The 19,575-nt window shown below is 35.1% G+C and overlaps 4 protein-coding genes across 15 annotated transcripts in view; 1 reads left to right on the top strand and 3 right to left on the bottom strand.

The window, feature by feature from the left end:
- Window positions 1–184: 184 nt before the first annotated feature.
- Window positions 185–5,165, bottom strand: LOC129564847 (poly [ADP-ribose] polymerase-like). 6 transcript variants are annotated; one of them, XM_055439026.1, is made up of 11 exons: window positions 4,956–5,165; window positions 4,652–4,875; window positions 4,322–4,524; window positions 4,058–4,221; window positions 3,734–3,938; window positions 3,403–3,668; window positions 2,988–3,279; window positions 2,809–2,905; window positions 2,370–2,529; window positions 1,349–2,275; window positions 185–1,232 (listed from the first exon to the last, which is right to left on the bottom strand). In XM_055439026.1, exons 3-11 carry the CDS (start codon window positions 4,436–4,438, stop codon window positions 629–631), a joined length of 2,832 nt encoding a protein of 943 aa, XP_055295001.1. In that variant the 5' UTR covers window positions 4,439–4,524; window positions 4,652–4,875; window positions 4,956–5,165; the 3' UTR covers window positions 185–628. The 6 variants fall into 6 exon arrangements, with proteins under 6 accessions (XP_055295001.1, XP_055295003.1, XP_055295000.1 ...); XM_055439028.1 differs by having other exon boundaries at window positions 3,734–3,935; window positions 4,322–4,543; XM_055439025.1 differs by having other exon boundaries at window positions 4,322–4,543; window positions 4,956–5,118.
- On the top strand, window positions 4,706–8,605 carry LOC129564850 (uncharacterized protein KIAA2013 homolog). Its single transcript, XM_055439036.1, has 7 exons — window positions 4,706–5,734; window positions 5,881–6,261; window positions 6,576–6,708; window positions 6,772–7,432; window positions 7,509–7,798; window positions 7,961–8,085; window positions 8,211–8,605. The coding sequence occupies exons 1-7, from the start codon at window positions 5,542–5,544 to the stop codon at window positions 8,396–8,398; spliced, it is 1,971 nt and encodes a 656-aa protein (XP_055295011.1). The 5' UTR covers window positions 4,706–5,541; the 3' UTR covers window positions 8,399–8,605.
- LOC129564851 (serine protease inhibitor 28Dc) lies at window positions 8,522–13,757 on the bottom strand. 2 transcript variants are annotated; one of them, XM_055439038.1, is made up of 5 exons: window positions 13,180–13,757; window positions 10,776–11,090; window positions 10,000–10,318; window positions 9,754–9,894; window positions 8,522–9,671 (listed from the first exon to the last, which is right to left on the bottom strand). In XM_055439038.1, the coding sequence occupies exons 2-5, from the start codon at window positions 11,080–11,082 to the stop codon at window positions 8,684–8,686; spliced, it is 1,755 nt and encodes a 584-aa protein (XP_055295013.1). In that variant the 5' UTR covers window positions 11,083–11,090; window positions 13,180–13,757; the 3' UTR covers window positions 8,522–8,683. The 2 variants fall into 2 exon arrangements, with proteins under 2 accessions (XP_055295013.1, XP_055295012.1); XM_055439037.1 differs by having other exon boundaries at window positions 12,920–13,757.
- A 981-nt stretch (window positions 13,758–14,738) lies between these two features.
- LOC129564849 (A-kinase anchor protein 200) overlaps window positions 14,739–19,575 on the bottom strand; it is a 60,638-nt gene continuing 55,801 nt past the window's right edge. For all 6 annotated transcript variants that reach the window (XM_055439034.1, XM_055439032.1, XM_055439030.1 and 3 more), the window contains 2 exons: window positions 18,114–18,179; window positions 14,739–17,875 (listed from right to left, as the gene is read on the bottom strand). In XM_055439034.1, the coding sequence (XP_055295009.1) occupies window positions 17,792–17,875; window positions 18,114–18,179 (150 nt within the window). In that variant the 3' untranslated portion in view covers window positions 14,739–17,791. The remainder of the gene's footprint in view (window positions 17,876–18,113; window positions 18,180–19,575) is intronic.

The raw sequence follows: 19,575 nt of genomic DNA on the forward strand, positions 1-19,575 counted from the left end.
AATGGGGAAAAATGGCTTATTGTTATTACATGGAGATTTTCTTTTATGCACAGTGAAAGTGATTATTTTACTTTTGATAGTATGCAAAAGCACAAGCAATGCTAGTAAGAATGTGCTAATGACGGTGTGCTATGTTACTTCAAATTAGATGATCAGTGAATATTGCAAAAGGGATTAAAACAACTTTTGTTTGTGTTTGAACAATCGACGAAATATTTTTTTTTATTAAGAAATATTCGAAATACAAGTCGAAGAAATTCCTGTTGGTTAGAATGAATTTTTTTCTTATCATTTTTTTTACTTTTTCCAATAGTTTAGTATAATTCACCCTCTTAAGCAAAAACTGAATAAATTTTCATAATTGTCAACTAAATTGTATGGAGATAATCCTTCGTAAAATTTCTGTTGATTTTCGTTCATTTAGTTAATTGTCAATTTAAACATATAATTCTTAAAGTCATAAGAAAATTAGTTCAAAGGCAAACCTTTACTACCAATACTATTAATATTATGAACGTAATGCTTAGCCATAAAGTAGGAAGTAAACATAAATGGTTTTCCCTGAGATTATAATTCGGAGGACAATGAATTTCGTTGGAAACAACATTTGGAAAATATCATGATTTGTTTAGCCAGTTGCGGGATTATTCTGCTGCAATCGATTGCGACGATTATGCCACCACTGACGAGGTGGATTTCGAACAGCTTGAGCATTCGGTGGATTTACTGGATTGTTCGGATTTGGTATGTTGGGTAAATTTTGAACAATCGGAGGTATCGCTGGTATACGAAGCGCCCGATATAGACGGTTTGGTATATTCCTGGGAATTGCTGGAGCGACAAATGCAGCAGGGCCAACTGGCCAGTTAACAAATTTCAATTTGACAAGATATCTGATCTTCACCCGTTCGGATGAATATACAGCATACTCGTTGAATGTAAGGACATAGTTTCTTTGATCATTTCTGAACTGAAGTTCACCATTTGGAACAATCAATCCATCTGGCCGTACGTGGTCTGATTCGGGACTATAAAAACCGAATGCTTTGACTGTGTCATGATTGCGAACATTGTTGATTGAGAAACCATCATATGTGAAGACGTCTAGACAGCGACCCAATGCTACTTCACACAGTGCCAAAAGACCGTTGTCAGTCGAGTTAACGATTTTACAGTAGTTTGCCGATTTTGATACAGAATCAGAAAAGTATATGGCCTTCCCGAACATGCCACTGTGAAGAAAAAGATGATTCATATATATTAGATGGGATCTATCGCATTAGGAAGTTTCAATTAATTATGAAAAATGTGCGTTCTTTTCGATTTGAATGAGATTATATTTAGATACCTGCGATCTGGAATTCTCAATCCATTCGTTAGAATGCCGACAAAATTCGTGAACAGAGAACCATGCCAGAGAAGCTTACGGTTCTCCGTTCCTTCGAACGGTGCAAATGTTTCATTTTCTTTGCGACGCGAAACTTTGAACACATCAAGCAACTCAAGGCGGAACGCTCCATTGTCGCCGGACAGTGCTGTGTTTGTTACATAACGGCTTATTTCATCATATTCAGCGGATTGTTTATCAAGATCAAGGATTTCGACCGTATTTCTCAGTGTCCTATAGTGAATATCAATCGGATTTCTTCCTTCTTCGACATTTTCGGAGAGTAGGCTGTAAGTTATGTCCATTTGTTGCAGGGCGTATAACATTTCAAATTTTTTCTCAATCATCTCTTTCGTGTTTAACAACGGCGGACGCTGAACACCGAACGAATGTGGGATTTGTGAGTAAAACTGGTTGGTTGCATCGAAAATCTTTCTAGAACACGCAACTGAAGGATTCTGCGGCAATAGCGATTCAATTTCCTTCAACAGTTTGATTGCACTTTGAATTTGTTGCTCGCTAATTTTACCCAGTGGCATTTTGTCGAGGTCGATATCGAAACCGATTAGCGCTGATTGCATTACGTCAACATCAAACAGCCATTCGATCAAATTGAACAGCGACGGGCTTAAACTCGACGTTGACAATGAATAATCGATTTTCTTGCCTTCCGTCAGCACTTTTTCCCGTTCAATTCCATGATCAACATTCATTTGATTGTATTTTCCCGGCTTTTTCACAAACACATCCGTTCCAAACTCATTGCCAGTTTTTTCGAGGTATAAATTTTTGAATGCTGCGATTGCTTCGAGCAAATTACTATATGGTTTTACGTCGACGGAACCAATTAATGTGGCTATTCGACCTTTGGAAACAAATAGCCAGAACCTGCAAGTGGAGAAATATATTTTATGTTCATCATTTAACTTAGCATTTCATTCAAAATCCATGAAACTGAATATTTTCTGTGCATTCGACTTACATTTGCTCTTTATCCGACTCCAAAAGTTGCATTTTGAAATAGGAGTTTTTATTCGCAGCGATGTCCACCAAATCCAAAATTGCGTAAAACTTTAGTTTATCATCGCAATAAACATGGGCGACGTTCTCGAGTTTGGAATCTGGATCAACAACGCTTCCGTCTGAAATTTTGAATATGGCATTATTTGAGGGGCTTACAGCGAAAATGTTATACAGATAAGTTGAGAGGAAAAATGTCAAATGAAAAGAGATAGCTACATATATAGTTCACTATAGTTTACTATACAGTTTACTATATAGCTATCCCTTTTCCGCTCATTCATCATCGACATGTTTCCGCTCAACTTTTCTGTATAACATTTTTGCTCTTAATCCCTCATTTGGCATTAAGCCTTGAACAAATTCAATTGATTTTTTTTATTATTAATCGATAAACTCACATTTCCATTTAATGCTTTGAACATTCGACATGCCGCTGGTGCCAGGAACATCCAAATTATTAGCATCGTTCTGCATTTGTGGCAATCGTTCTTTGGGCTGAAACGAAAAATGCAATAGAACCGAATTTCGACATGAAACAAAAACGTATATATTGTAATATTGCTAGAAATAACCATACATCTTGCCCCCAACCGCTCAGATCATACATGACAATTAACTGAAGTGGATCAGTATTTTTGATCGCGTCAATAAATGCCCCAGATACGACATGTATTCCATAAGTTTTCGCATTTTCCATAATTGGTCCCATTTTCGATACTTCCGCTGGATTTGATATGATAGCAGCCAGATTCTCATGGATTTCTTCAACCAAATTTCCGCCCATATGTTTAATCTTATTTTCTATCTCCCCTTTCGATTTGCTAACAATCATGAATTCCATACCGAAGAGCGGTTGTTTCACGTAAAGCCTGTTACATTACAACAATGAAAATTCAAAATTAAAAAAGAAACAGGAAAATATTAAGGTGTTCAATTTCAGGTGTTAAACTTTGACTCTTGACAGACAAAGTCTATACTAGTACTTAGCATACTCGTAATCTTCGTCGTTAATTTTTGGCACATCGTTGAGGATGCGTGCACGAACTTTGAAATTGCCTCGCAAGAAAATTTGATATTTTTCAGGTATTTGAACTGGAACACGATTGGGTGTTTTGGCTGTGTTGACGCATTTTGACCATTCGGAAATGTTCCCTGTACAACAATAAATTGAATTTTTCAATACCATTTGCCCATCCTTACACATTGAACACGGTGCCAGAGCTCCAAAGCAGAGAATATCGGTGAGATGATTTAAAATCTATGAAAATGATGTACCTTTTGTAAATGAGAGTCAAGGTTTGTCAAATGAATGGTTCTTTTTACCTCGGAATTTCCTTCGGGAATGAACTGTTTGTTAAATTGTAGAATAGCAATGCGATCTTCTTTTTTCGAATTGGCTTTGAGTTTGCCACGAAGTTCGAAAAATTCCTTATTCTGTTTCTTGATTTCTCTCTCCAGTTCGACGGCTTCCATTTCAACGGGACAATTCTTTTTCTCGGGTGGTTGGTCAGAGTCCATTGGATTTCTACTAAACCAAATTTATATTTTCATAATTTTGATCAAACATTTAATAAATTTAAATATGCGATAATTCAGCAGCCAAATAAGAATCCAATTCATATTTTTTATAATGAATAATTAACATACGTGGTATTCGATATGCCACTACGGAGAAGTTTTCGAATATCATCCTGATGTGCACTACGTAGATTGGTAAATCCATCGATAAGTGTTTCCGATACAGGTCGACGATGTTTAAAGAAACAATCTTGATCAAACCACTTTGGCTCCATACAATCGTCCGTCATACTCTGTATCAATATCAATTGTCAAATATTTGTGGTTTTAATGCCTATCTCTATCCAGTACAGTGAGTGAATTTCACAATAGTGTGAAATTGTGAATACAAACCTGTTCAATGATTGCCAGTGTTAATGTACCTTTGGCAATCTCTGACCCACATTTTGTGCATGAACCTCTGCCACTTGCATATCTAATACGATACGGTAAAACGGTAGACATGGCCATTTTCGCTTCACAAACCCAATTTTGTAACTATCTCCTCGATATGAAAACAAGAAAACTTACACTGCAATGTTCACAATTCTGACAATCTACACATAACAAATTAAACTAGAGAAATTAAATGTTTATAAAATGATAATATTTTAGCTCATGTAGTGCTTTTTGACATTAACTGATTACTGGGAATAAATTTTTCGTCGAAATATAACTTCTTACAAAATTTGTTGTTGTACGTTCAGCTGAGAATATTGTATTGATGTCTCTTTGTTTACTGCTCTCCAATGTTGTGATACATTTACGTTTTTTGTACGCTCACACACACGATCGTACAATCCAATAGGAACATTCGATGTAGATGTAGTGGTGCTCCATCGGGCTAATGTAAACATTTCTTTGTAGTGCCAAAAAAGTGAGTTTGATTGAATGTCATTAAACCAAACCTGAATGCATAACGAAATTCGAATCAGAAAAACAAAACCAAGTTCCATGAAAATAATAGCAATAAATCGAAGGTACGTACGAATACTATCGAAGCATTGGAGCCGGTATATTATAAATGTGTTTGAAAATAAAAACAAACAAAGTGGGACAATGGAAATGGTTTGTTTTGGTTGAAAAATTTACAATAACAAATAGAGAGGAGAGCGAGAGAGTGAACAAAATAGAAAGAGAGTTGTGTGTTCACGACGTTCATATGACAGACGCCTTGTAAACGCACCCTCCTCAAACTGACATTTACTGCCGTCCGCCCGTCACACTCAATACAAATAATTCGGATTTTGTCTACATCATACGTATATGGTTGGGCCCACTCCTGTTCAACGGAAGTCATATTTTTCTCTTCTGGAACTCGTGATTTTTGTTTTTGTGCATACGAATCGTTTGGAAATTGTAATTGTGAGCAATTGACAGTATTTGACGTGAACGAAAAAAAAAATCGATGAAATTGTTTGATTGTCATGAGAAGACGAATAAGATTTGGTGTGCGAACGTAAGGAGGTGACGGATTCGAGACAAATACCCAATAGTCCAGCTGATAAAGTGCAATAATTGCACGACGAATAGAAAATAGTGACGCCAAACCAACAGAAACAACAACAAGTGAAATGAAAATGTTCAGGAATCGAAAGTATCATCTGATTGATTTTGCCGAATTCCAGCGACGGATGCGTCGTCAATTCGAAGGGAATATAAATTATCGTAAACTACTTCTAATCCTTTTCTTATGCGCTATCATATTCTTGTACATTGGACCGTACATTTCATCGTGGCTGTTTAGTTCGTCAACAAAATCGATACGTAAGTTAAATTCCATCCATTGGAATCGTGTCAAAAAGAGACACGAAGAAAGACATGAGCAATTACTCGGTGTGTTTATTCAGCGCAACGTGATTGACACATAGCGTGTGAGTGTAATAAACATGCTATTGCGATTCCTTTTTCAGATTTAATTTCGCGTTGTATGGACGATCGTTTAACACCATTTTACTCGAAAGCCTTCGAGTTTAACGCACACATTCACCATATCACCGACTCAACAGGTCAATCAACTCTACCAACTAACGCACGGAATATTCCATACGTTGGAAATGGTTATTTTGGCATTGAAATCCAAAAAAATGCACAATTCTACGTGAAATACGGGCGACACTTATCACAACCAATCAACTATCAACCGATCGTTGACTTTAGATATATCGACACAAGTGACAGTGCATTGGATGAACCACATGGAAAGCAATCTATTGTTGTGGATTACATCAATGGAGTTGTACATAAATTTCAATGCTTTGGCAATGATTTTTTCATATCGCACGAGTTTTATGGTAATTGTTTTTTCGGATTATTTTTTTTTTGATGGAATTGGGTTTTGTTTTCTTTTATTAGGCAAAAAAATGAGTTCGTTTTGAGAGTCATTCGAATTTTGAGTAAAAAAAAACTTAAAAATATTAATTTTTGAGTCAAAGATATCATTTTTAAGCAAAAAATATTATTTTATGACCGAAATATGAAATGAAAGCCAAAATTATGAGTTTTCGAGTCTAGAATTATTGCGAATCTGTTGAAAATATTGACTTTTTCTCTGAAAATAATCAATTTTCGTTTGAAAATAACAAAACTCTTGGTTTTTTTCCCATAGCTCATCGTGTTGTGCCGCATGTATTTGTGCAAGAGGTTAAACTAACAAACACACGGAACACTCCATTTAGTATTGACGTGGAAACGTTTGGACCAAGTGTGAGTTGGTCGAGTGCAGAGACGAAATACGTCAAGTAAGAATTGTGTAAATTTTCGGCCAATCAAACACATTTATTTACATTGACTGTCTTTTGCAGACTGAAGCAACCGTCAACAAATAAATTTATCGAATTTTCGGTAACGAGCGGATTTGTTGAATTACGAAAGCATGGCGAACAAATGAGTGTGACAATTGTCAGTCAGCGTTTACCATCAAAAGTTGCATTGAAAACACGAGGCGTAACAAAGCTCGACATAATCCATGTCATTCATTATGGCGTGCAATCGAATAGTCAAAGTAAACAAAAACCAGACGACATGGAATCGGCTGCCATTGAAACAATCACACAGATTCTACAGCAGAACAATTTCCATTTGGATGAAAATAGCGACGCAAGCAATAGCAGTCCGTCGAATAAGCTACAAACGCACACCAAATTCCGGCGACAACATACTAACGTTTGGAATAATCTGTGGGAAACTGGGTTCCAAATCAGTACCTCACTCGCCGATAATTTTATCAACGGTGATCAAATTAATGCAACAATATATGCCGTTCTGTCACAAGTTCGATCATTCGAATTTGAAGCGGGCAGTTCTGAACAATTCCGAAAGGAAATTCTCAGATCGCTAGCCTATGCGGAGGGATGCTATGACAGTTATCATACACTGCAGGCAGGAAATTTATGGAAAGATATGAATGATATTGAAGAAATGAACAAAATGGTCAACTCATGGCTGTTGACACTAGAGAAACAGGTTCGGTTTTGTGAGACTTGTCGTTTTTTTTTAAACGGTTTTCTTATGTGTGATTTGGTTTTGTTCTGATTTACAGGGATGTCATAATCTTATCAAAGCCGGCGCATCGGGCGTTCTTCAAGCGATTGTGCTTAGTTTTGGAGGTTTCCGCTTTAGCAATCAGCATTTAGAATTAAATATTCATCCGAAGTACTTGCATCGTGACTATTTCTTTCGTCGCTTAAACTATGGCAATATGACGCATATCAATGTTTCGATTGAAGTCACTGACGACAATCGGGCTATTCTCTATGTTGCACTCGATAGATCTGATGGAATATATTATGCGTGTGACGCTGGATGTTTGGACGAACCAGTTCCATTGTCGTAAGTACTGTGTGAAGTGATTTTTATTTGATCAAGATTATTCAACATTTTCATTCAATTTCCTTTCAAAATTTTGTTAATAAGTTAGGATTAATCTCACATTGAGGCCCTCAAGATTTTTTACTCACATTTTCAAAAAAAAAATCGATCCAACACTTTCAGGCAAGAAAAGAAAATGTTCCCAGTGAAATTGACTGAACCATTGACTGCAATTTTATATATAACACAAGACAAGGAGCACATTGAAGAGCTACGGCACGCTATTCACGTCAAAGAAGTTGCTGAAGGTAATTGTGACCTTTTAAGAATGAAAACGATCAGACTTGAAATCAAAAAAGTCCACTCAACTTATGTCAATCTATTTTTTGTTCTCACAAATCTAAAATCAAACTATTACTCTTTCACCATTTAGCTCCAGCGCATGAGCATCATGTGATAGCCTTGCATAAACACGGACATCAATTGGGTGGGCTGCCGACATTCTTTTGGATATCAATATTCGTCATTATTATCGTTTTCCATATCTTTTTATGTAAGCTTATCATCAAAGAGTATTGTGAACCGCCCGAGAAGCTTCGCTATCGATACGATAAGCCATGATTCGGTTCGATTTTGTTGCGGTATTTGGCGGTTCTGTGATCAATCTTGTTATAGCAAAACAAACAAACATTTATATACGTTTTCGACACAAAACGCTATTTAATATGTACGTAAAACACTTAGTTAGTGGAAAAAATGTTTTTATTTGGATTCATCTTAACTTATGCATATAAAACTCATGGAATAAATAAAAGAAAGAGAAAGTTATAGCTTACTGTTTCTAATAAAAGATTCGAAAAGGAAAAAAAAATATACAAAAAAATTGCTCTTATCATTTGGAACGATTCAAAAGTTCGTTGGTTCGAAGACAGTGCCATAGAAAATGGGTATTTTTGTATCTTCGTGTCGAATTAAGAATAAGAATGGTGTCTCGGCCCGAAACAGAATATCGGGCCCCGAACGATTAAGTGTTGTAATTGTCGCAGCTCCACCTTCTGTGCCGACTTCGTTCACGGTTAAATCAATTTGATGAATTAGCTCATCGGCAAATAACCCTGGATTTGGATAACGTTCACTGCTAAGTCTCGTTCGCAACAAATCCAACCGCTTTAAATTGAGTGATGGATCCGTTGGAATATCGCGCCGAAGACGACTACGAAGTTTTATGTACGGGTAGGATTTGGTTATTCTTTTGCTAATCACGAGATCTTTCAGTCGAAGCGGCTCTCTTTGTGCATTGGTATCACTGCTGGTTGCTTTATACGTAACCGCTGATCTTCTCTCACGTTTTGCTGCATCGTTTGTGTTATTCTTTGCGGCTTCATGCGTGGCATTTCTTGTTGAAGCTGTGGCGTTTCTACTTTCAACATCGTCAAAACGCGGAAACAGAAACTGTCTATCGTCAACATTATTCAAAGTACCCGGAAAATGGTTTTGGCTTAGTGGCGTTTCAACACCCGTCGATATCAACGACAAATCACTTTGGTCGTAGCTAAACAACGAACGTAGCCCCATTCGTTTCAAAACCATCTTCAAATCAATCCGATTTGTGATATGCAACTTTGGAAATAGGATTATTGCTGTTTTCCATTCCATTTTGGAGATCATCTCTTGAATCTTATCAGCGGTTAGTGTGGCTTGGAATTGTCGTAATCGATGGCGTGTCGATTTGTTTGGGATGATGATGTACATCGTGGTTAAGTGCTTACGATATGGCAAAGCAATGATACGGCAGTCGTACTCTTTTGAATCGTAGAATGGATATGAACCACCAATGGCCATCATATCAACCATGATTGGCGGCCGGTTGATTCCATCTGGATAGAATTCACGTCTGTCGGAGGACAATGAAAATAGTTTTTCTTAAATTAATTTTTAATTTCCGAAAATTCATAAAGCTTAAAAATCAAACATACGGCTTTGTGCCTGCTTCATAAAATGTTCGTTCCCATAACGCTTTGAAATACAATGCACTTGCGATAATTGCTTTCGTTGACTGCGGCAGTTCATTTGTAAGAATTTTTTTGATTTTGCCTTGAGTTTTTTCGTTCACCCAACTGAAATAAAAGAAATCGATTAAAATTCGTAAACCAGATCGAGATTAAATCAAATAAAGCCAAATTTTCCGGTTTTTGATTCGATTCAATGTGATATCAACGAACCTATTGATGTATTTTGTCGATAAGTCCGGTTTATTGGCGAAGTCGAGTCTTTGCAAATGGGCTTGGTATGCTGATTGCATGGCATCTCGAAAATCGTCTCGAATGGAATATCCATTTTGGAAGAAAATCCCATTCGCAACGGAAATTTGCTGAAGTGACTCTTGGTTTTGATTTCGATTTTCATGTAGAGCGTTTTGATTTCGCCATAATGCTTGATAGCGTCTTCGATGGCCCGGATGCGGAATGGTTCCATTCAAATCGTCAATCATTAACGATAATTCTTCGTGGACTTTCCACGTGTTTTGTGACAAATACGAGTCTGTTCATGAGAAAGAAGAAACAAAATAAAAATGAAAACAGAATAAATTATGCAAAATTTTACGCGCCGGGTTTATTTCAGAATAGAAGTGAAAAAGAGACGACTGTGCCGGTATTCTGAAACACAATCCGCAAAAATCGTTCGGAATTATTTCGAACGTTCAGTTGGATTTTTGGAAGTGGAACGGTATCGATCCACATACATTTTTGAATTGAACGTTACCGGTATTCCGAACGATTTTTGCGGATTGTGTTCCAGAATACCGGCACTGATATATTAATTCAATTATGTTTTTTTCAATCTTATTAATGAAAATAAAACAATTTTTTCGTCAATAATCAAAACAACACGTTACCGAGTCGTTAAGTCTAAAATTAGAAACGAAATGTGGAACTAAATTTCTATGTAAATGTGGAACGTTCCAAACAAGCCTAAATGATGAAAAAAAAAGATTTACCGCTGTTAATTTTCAGTAGGCCCATTAATTCTTGGAATGTTTGGCCATTGGCGCCCATCAATAGAATACTTAATGCCGTGTAAATGCTTAACGGTGAAAATACTTCGGTTGGCCTATCACTGTCCTGCAGTATCGTCGTACCAATTTCTTGTGAAAGCTGAAGCATATTCTTGGCTAATAGTTCTGACACGCGAGCATCGAACCGTGGATCGTCTTCTGATGATTGATTGTTTCCATTCTGCGCGCATACCAGCAAAATGGCAGCTAATAGCAAATAGCTCACTCCCGCAACTTTCAGCACACCCATGTTCTAAACTGATGGGCAAAAATCAACATTATTTATTCGGAATTTAGATGACTTTCATTTTCGTTGATTTGCAACGATTTGTCAGCTCATCACTTTTTAGTGACGATTCGTCACGGACACGATTAAATGGGTTATTTGTATGGAATTCCCCCTTGCGGAATTCTATTTCTATTCAGAAAATTTGTTAATTGGTCTATCGTGGTCTATCTCATTTGTTATTTCTCACATAAATATGTCTAGTTGAAGGATAGTCATGTAAAAATTGTTACATTCACAAAGTAACTGCTTTGTCATAAGTACATGAATTTTAGCAGGTTTTTTCCATTGTTCATCAATAATTCACAATACTTGGTTGGTGCGGCTGATCGTTCTGCACGGTTAACTTTGTTTATAGCTGAACAATAAGTTCAGTGCGATTGTGTTGTCACACAGGTGATTAACGTATGGAAAAAGAGTTCATTATACCGTACAATAACAATGAAGCATATGGGCTCGGTTCGTTCTCACTTGTATCAAGCCTGTTAAAATGTCATAAAAATGCTTTTCACACTTTATCTTTCGGTATGCCGACTGTTTAGCATAAACACAGTCAATATTCATACAGAACGTGGGCTATTTCAATAATGTGCAAATAATTCAATATAATAAGCAATAAACAATAAACCATATTGTATGTGTAGAAAAAAACCGAACCGCCAGCACAAGTAAACAAGGCTCTCGTTTTAAAACTTTCCGAGAAATTGACTCATTTGTGCACATCATCAGTTTAAACAAAAAGTTCAACGATGAGTAAATCGCCTATCACACATGATGACACCATAGAAACAAATGGACTATAAATATGAAATGTTTGACTTGACGCAATTTGAACGCGTTATTATGCTCATTCTATTTGCAACTTGTGCGAATCTAACAATACGCTTTTTATGAAATTGAAACATCAGCTGTATGCGATACACCTGGTTAATGCTTTAAATTCGTCTTGATTGAGTAACTATTTTATCAAATAATGACCTTTTCGGCGTCACTCAGCCGTCTTAAGTCAAGTGTAACCAAAAGCGCTACGACAGAAATGTTCTGAGAAAAAACATTCGAGCGCACTTCATATATGTAAATCAACTCGCGTGGAGCATTGGAATAGTACATAGCATATCATGCAGTTATATATTTTGTGTTTTTTTTATTGCAAAAGCGTGTCGATATGAATATATTCGAACAAACCGTAGAATTATAATACATCGTAAACGACAAATTTAGTAAAATCTGGATTTTCTACGATTTTATCGGGCTTTTTTCTCTAATTATTATTTAGAGAGGATTTTAATCTAACACTCAGCGTGTATTGAGATTTTATCTTCACTCTCTGACAAAATAGTCTTGAACGAAACAAGAAAAAACAGGACACTTTTTTCAGAACATGTTTTGAGCGGTTACTTAGAAGTAACTTATTTAATAGTTATCAAATTGCGGTCTATTTGAATCTTAACCAAGCTGAAGCCGTGACCTTCATTCGACAGTAAATTTTTTACTGCAAAACACGAGTGCCGAACGAAAAAAAAAGAGTACTTGTTTAGAGTATAAGCTCTTACTTCCGTTTTTTTTCTATGTTTTGCGATTACATTATCCTGTAACACATTAGCATAGTAGTAATCTCAAGGTTGTTGAATGAAAAAAAAAAATTCCAACCGACGATTCCAAGTACTTTGAACAATTGAAGCGGAGAAAAAACACTCTTTTCAAAACATGACAGTTTGAATGAGATTTCTTACGAGAAAAATATGTGATTGTTAATGAAATGTTCGCATCGCTCGTTGTACATTATTCACATATGTCTTACCGATTTCCGTTTCTTTTCTTCAATCACTTTAATGATCTGGTTTCCTTTTCGTTCTTTCGTCGTTAAAACGTTTGCACACTTCAACGCAAGAAATTGCCAGAGGCTAACATTTATTCAATACACAATTACTCTGTTTATGCACTGAATTTATCGATCAATCCCTTTTGATGGGTTTCTGGTTGTCCAGACCGATGTTTTTTTTCTTCTTTACTTGTTTTTCATTCAATCCAAACTGAAGTTTTTCACTTCTTATCATTTACCTTTTTGTTTCACTTCTCACAGTTTTTTTTTCACTTCTTTGTCGGTTTACCATGAATGAAAATGGTTTGTCCGATGATGAATGTGGTCCTCTAGACTCGATCAACAATGTTATACTGACTTAAAGAGATACGTTCGCCCTAGTCGTCGTTCACATATCATCTACGAAACGAAGAAAGCATTGACGACTGTGTAATCGCAATTTTATGTGCTACTGGTTTGCCTTGCGATTAAGTTATAGCTTCAAGAGTGCTATAGCGAGCGAGAGACCAGCAACGTATAAACCAGATATTATATGTGGAAATATTTTATTCGCAAGCCGCAACACTTTTTATATTATCCGTAACGTATATTATATGCGGCGTAGTTCTTAATCGGGCTTAACCTTTGCGTTGCCTTTAATAGCTGTTATTGTTGTTGGTTTTTTTTTCTGCTCGTGTTATGTAATTTCTGTTGTTTGCTTGGTTTGATGATGATAATTTCTGTATCACAATGTCTGCGCACTTCGCGTACATTAACACGTTTCACAGTGTCTTCGTTTCTCACGCGACCAGTGATCTTGATCAACTAACTGATTTGTCGTTGACTCGCTCGGTTTATATTCAGAATGCCAACTATTAACAGATGAATGACAACTAACAAATGGATATGTTAACAAAGTGTCTCTACGCATCGAATACAATGAATTGCCATTGAACATCTTCACCGTGTTGGGGTTTTACCATGCCATTGTATTGCGAAATTTCATTGAAATGATCGACGAGTGTCTCACACTTCGTCTTACAACATGCAAACAAAAGTATTAAATTTTTTTTACCGTTCTTGTATTGTCTGGATGGATGACTTGAACAAACAAAAAAGTGTGAAAAAAGAGAGAAGTAACTTCTTTCATGTTGAGTTGTCAACGCATAGCATGAGTCCCGTATAAAGTACACAGTTCGAGAATAAAAGAATTGATATTTGCTCAGTTTTTTTTGTTGTTGTTGTATGTCATAAGTAAAAATGATATTTTTATTTTTATTTTTCTTTATATTTCATATAAATATTTTTATTATTAAATTTTATGTGATAAAATTGCTCCATTCGTTTGCTATTGATTCTTTTTCTTATTCTGATCGGATTTCATGTCACATCGTTTCGTTAAATATTTGCATTTTTCTCTTCATTTGTTCAATGACGATGAAACCCTATTCACATTTAGTCGAGTGTGTGATCAAATTCATCAAATCCCTATCTTAAAGTGGGCTGAAAAATGAATGTGCTCGCTTGAGGCAATGAAATGCATTTAGAGTGTCTGTAACTTAGCCGCTCTGTATGTGTGTATGAGAGAAATAGAGGGAGAGAGACAGAAGAAAACAGCAATTGGAATTATCTACAAATGTGATTTGTGTGTTAATGTGTTTTAGCTGCTTGATTGAGAGAAAAGTATGCGCTATCTATTTGTATTTTCATATTCAAAGCAAAACAGAAACTGCGAGCAAGTATTTTGAGTTGATAATTGCGACGCAAAATTCGCGGCGTGAGCGCGCGCGCGCTTGTTTGGACATTGAAAAATTGTAACTTGTAGTTTTCTTTATCTTTATTATGTATTTCAATAAATTTTATATCCATTTTCATTTACTTATTTCATTTTGATAAATTTCAAGCTATAAAAATGAGAGAAAAAAAAAGATTGTTTTGTGCCTGCATATTTATTTATATGTCATACATCTATCTTGATTTCGTTTTGTTTTTTTTTCTTTGTTTTTTTTTTTTTGGATAAAACAAATTATCATTAGATTAGGGTAGAAATGAGCTATACTTTACACAAAATTAAAAAAGAAGAGGAAACCATAAAAATATATAGTATTTTTTTTTAGTTTTCAAAAAAAAGAAGGGAAGAATCTCGTGTCGAAACAGACTTTTAGCCCGTTCGAGTACAATTTTTCGTGTGTATGTTGTTTTTTTTTGCCGAGATTTCCATTTCATTTTATACTCATACCCTACAATTATTATTATTTTTTTCTGTTTTTTTCTTCTTCTTTTTAATAATCGCCTTAATTAAATCATTCATTGTTGCTAAGTGGAAAATTAAACGATCGTGTTGATTTAATATACAATTCACCGATTTGTTTCTTAATTTTTTTTTTCTTCTTCTCTTCGTTCTTTGTCGCCGCCGTTAACTCTCTATCGAATTCGTTGATCAAACTGATGGAACTTACTTTGTAGTTTTCCCTATAAATTTGTTTTCGATTTGTTTTAAACCTAAATACGCATGAACCGTAAATCAAACTGATTGCGTATATTTCCACCGCAAACAATTTTCCATTAAGTAGTAAAAATTTCATTCTTAAAAAAAAACCGAAAATGTGCTCGCGATGAGATGGCTTTGGAAAAATTGAGATCACTTTAAGAATTGAAGGCAATTCGCATCGAATTGCTCAAGAATTATAGCGATTGCACAATGTTTGCAGCCATCCTTTCTCGATCCATCTCGAATCTCTTTGTTTTTTTTAGCATTATGTGTTGTTTTTTTTTGTGTGTGTGAAGCGCTTACGCCAATACGTTTTTTTTTGTAATATGTTCGATTTTTTATAATGACAATATCAATAGAATTTTCATAACCACAATGTGAATTGGATAAATATTCGAATTATTCTTATCTTTACTCGATGATTAGCTAATATCTCAGAATATGACTCGAATGCAATTCGGATTATTCCATACAGATGAATGGATTGTTCGAACACAATCGATTGAATTGTTGACACAATTCAATAGATCATTTCAACGAATAATTATTCCCATTGCGATCCATTTTCCGAATGAGATTTTATTTCCATTCCATTCCATATTTTTTGAAGGGACGTGATGTCGCGGACATCTTGAACGGAAAAAATCGATTGTGCATAGATTTATGTGCGAAATCAAGGCATTGAACAACGGTTAGATGGCATTTAATCAATCCAAGTATGACTTCAAATGAGCATATCGGCTTTATACACACGAAGCAAATATGCACACATAAGATCTAACTGGGTAGATTTCCTGTGGCAATTCTCGACAAATTGGCTTGGAATGACTCCAATCAAATTTATTCCAACTGAATCGATTCGGATTCGGATCCAAATGAATGCTCTGACCATTGATCATGATTCATAGGAAAAACAGTTGATTCCATCTCGGATGATTCAATCGGATTTGTCCATCGCAAAGGAAATACAATTGTCACTCGCGATCTCGTGACCGTGATAAAAATGCCATTAGTCCCATAAATGTATGCAAAATCGATTGTTGCTGATCTGAATCGCACGTAAATGTCCAATGGAAAGAAAGAGAGCTTCGAGCAAAAATAATAATATTCCATTTATATTTTGTTGTGTGTTTTTGTATCCTTTAAATATATTCATGTATTTTTTTTTACTTAATTTGCAGGTTTACATTCAATTTTTTGCTGTTGTATCATGTAACAAAAAGAAGCATACATAGTAGAACTAATGTTATCGTTAGGATAATGATTTTTTTTGTGTTTGTTTTTGTTGTTGTTGTTGTAGGTGTGTATGTATTTTATTGAAATGTTTTGGGGTGGTGCACATTTACATAAGTATATATTTGATGCGAATCGATTCGTTTTTTATTTCTCTTTTCATTCTTTCTACCTTTTTATAAAGTACACGTAAAAATAAATTGTGACCATTCTCTTTCTGTTTCACTTTACACAATGCTTGATAAATAATGATTTTGAACAAACAAACAAAATAAAAGCTACAATAGACTGATCAATTCAAAGCACACAAGAAGAATTCCATCGATTTTCTTTCTTTCTTCTTGCATCAACTTGGAATATAATTGGGTTGTTTTTTCACTCTCTGGAGATTTCATTGAAACAAGTGGGCAGGCGAGATGTTTTGTTTTGTAAATTTCTGCGCTTTGAAAATGCAATTTTACAATTTTAAAAGGTTGAAATACTAAATTGAATGTGTGTTTGTTTAAAAAAAACAGAATTTATCATGCTTCACTACGCTTGTCGTTGCTTGTCTTTTGTTGTTGTTGTTCATCTAGTAGTAATTACTTGTAGATTCTGTATGCATGCTTAACGGTACGTGATACGAATACAAAATACATATAAAAATGTAATATTTAGATAATATTGTGATTTTTTTTTTCTTCTTTTCAAATTTCTGTTGCTGTTGTTATGCTTTGACATTGTTGTTGTTTTTTTCTTTACAGCGTAAAATCGAAATCGTTTTTTTCTTGTTGTTGTTGCCACTCTCTGATGTTGCTTACATTTTTTTTAGTTTTGATTGACAATACAATTGTTAGCTATCCCCTATTGCAAGAAGAACTGATTCATAATTATGTTTTTAGTTGTAATTTGTTTTTAGCCATTCCGGAGGGGTTTTTCAATATTGCGTTGTTGTGTGTGTGTTGTGTTTGTTGTGTTCTTTTTCCTATGTGTCGTGTGTAAATATGGCTTTCCCGTTAGTTGTTATTCGTTTTTCATTCTTCTTTTTTTGTTCAACATATTTGTAATTGATGAGTCAATTTCCTTTCCTTAATTTTCTCCTTAATTAATAATAAATTGTTTATATTTAATATTTAAATCAAATTCTTTTTGCAACACTAAGATGCAACTTATTCGGCTGCTACAACTTCTGTCGATGGTGGTGGATTGGCGGCTGCCAATTTTTCTAGTTTTTCTGGGGAGGTGGCGATTTCCTGTGGAAGCAAAACAAGAAAGAAAGATGCGGTCAATAAATTGGAAAAACTTGGGTCGAGTGGTTATGATTGTGTGAAATAAATTGATCTCCCGTCCATCTTCCTTCTCCAGTCCTTCCATACATGAAGGTGGTCCTTCTTTATTTGACAGGAAGTGATATATGGTATAGACTTCTATACTATTGACTTCAGAGGATGACGGTGGTGATTGAATGATTTCTATTGTGGTGAAACTTACCTCTGGTTTGTGGTCACCGTTCAATTTTTCCGAAACGCCGTTATCGGTGGCAACGCCATTGGTGGCCTGCAAATGGAAAATGGATTGGTTTCGTTAATCGTTTTTGTTTCGATTCGATTCCAAATTCGATAACAGTGCACAAGTGGTTAAACTGTAATTTGCTCTTTTTTTGTTCAAATATTTCTTGCATAATATTGATTAAACACAATTGAAATGCGAGGATGATGAAACGTTCCAATCCATGCCGACTTGTAGTGGCACTCAGAGTGGCACCCACTCTAAAGAAATGTTCGCAAATGAAAAGAAGTTTCATCGCCATCGATTTCAATTCAACATTTACGTCATACGCAAATATATAAATATACACAGGGAAAAAGCAACGAAAAATATAAATAATATATAGATTGGAAAGATGGTCGAATTCGTGCCAATTCCGTTTTTAGTATAGCATTTTCCATGTTGTTTTTTTTTTTTTGGTTTCGCTTTTTTGGAGCAGTCATTGACGTGGCTAGCAAAAGTTGGACCATCTTTACTTTCATCGAAATAAGGAACAAAAACACAAATATTGAAGCGTTTTTTTTTGGTTGGTTCTAAATAGTTTTTAGGTATTCTGTCTATCACGAAACAACTAACAAGTTCCACACACACAATATATTTTTGGTTTGGTTTTGCTTCTACGGAGCACATAGTTTTTTTTTTCAATGTCCGATGCATTCATTATGGCTAACCTAAGAATATAATTGGTGCAGTGATACATACGAATGCATTCTGTCTATAATAAATCCATATTTTGATAAATATATATATTCGATGAGAGTTAGTCACAAATAATAATGATTCGAGAGCTGTTAAATTAGTTGCTTTATTGTTCGATTTCAATTGGTTAATTTTTGGCTGTTGCGAGTTCTTTTCCACTTGGTTAGAATTTAATACGATGATTTTAGTTTATTGGTCGTTTATTGGATCGGATGGGGTTAGTTGCAAACACAGTTGGAACAGGATTATTGGGGATGTTTTGGATTGGGGTGTCTGTTTTTTTATATGGATTTTGAGATGAGGTTGAGTTGTTGTTGTTGTAGTTTTGGGCTTTATTTTTTTTCCTTCATCAATTCGTTTACTACAAGTTAATTTGATTATGTTTGTTGATGAAGTCGATTTTTTTTGTTCAAAATTTGCATTTAATTGTTGCGTTCAAATTAGTCTACTATTCAAAGAAAAATGTTTCATTCCGCATATTTGATTGTCAATCATCTAACGCAAATCAAGAATTATGGGCAAATCAAAAAACGGTTGCATTTTTCGTTCAACAATGAGATGAGTCTGTGTATTTTTGGTTTGATTTTTTCTTTTGAATCGAATCGAGGCGTTTGTTTGATTTTTTGTTGTTGTTGTTGTTGTTGAGTCAAGTAATTTTGAAACTATCTCAGAGTCGACGATCGAAATGATAAGAACCGAAAAAGAA

This window comes from Sitodiplosis mosellana, unplaced genomic scaffold (genome assembly GCF_009176505.1).
Source record: "Sitodiplosis mosellana isolate CC-2019 unplaced genomic scaffold, AAFC_SMos_1.0 Smas_scaffold_2, whole genome shotgun sequence".
Taxonomy (NCBI): Eukaryota; Metazoa; Arthropoda; class Insecta; order Diptera; family Cecidomyiidae; genus Sitodiplosis; species Sitodiplosis mosellana.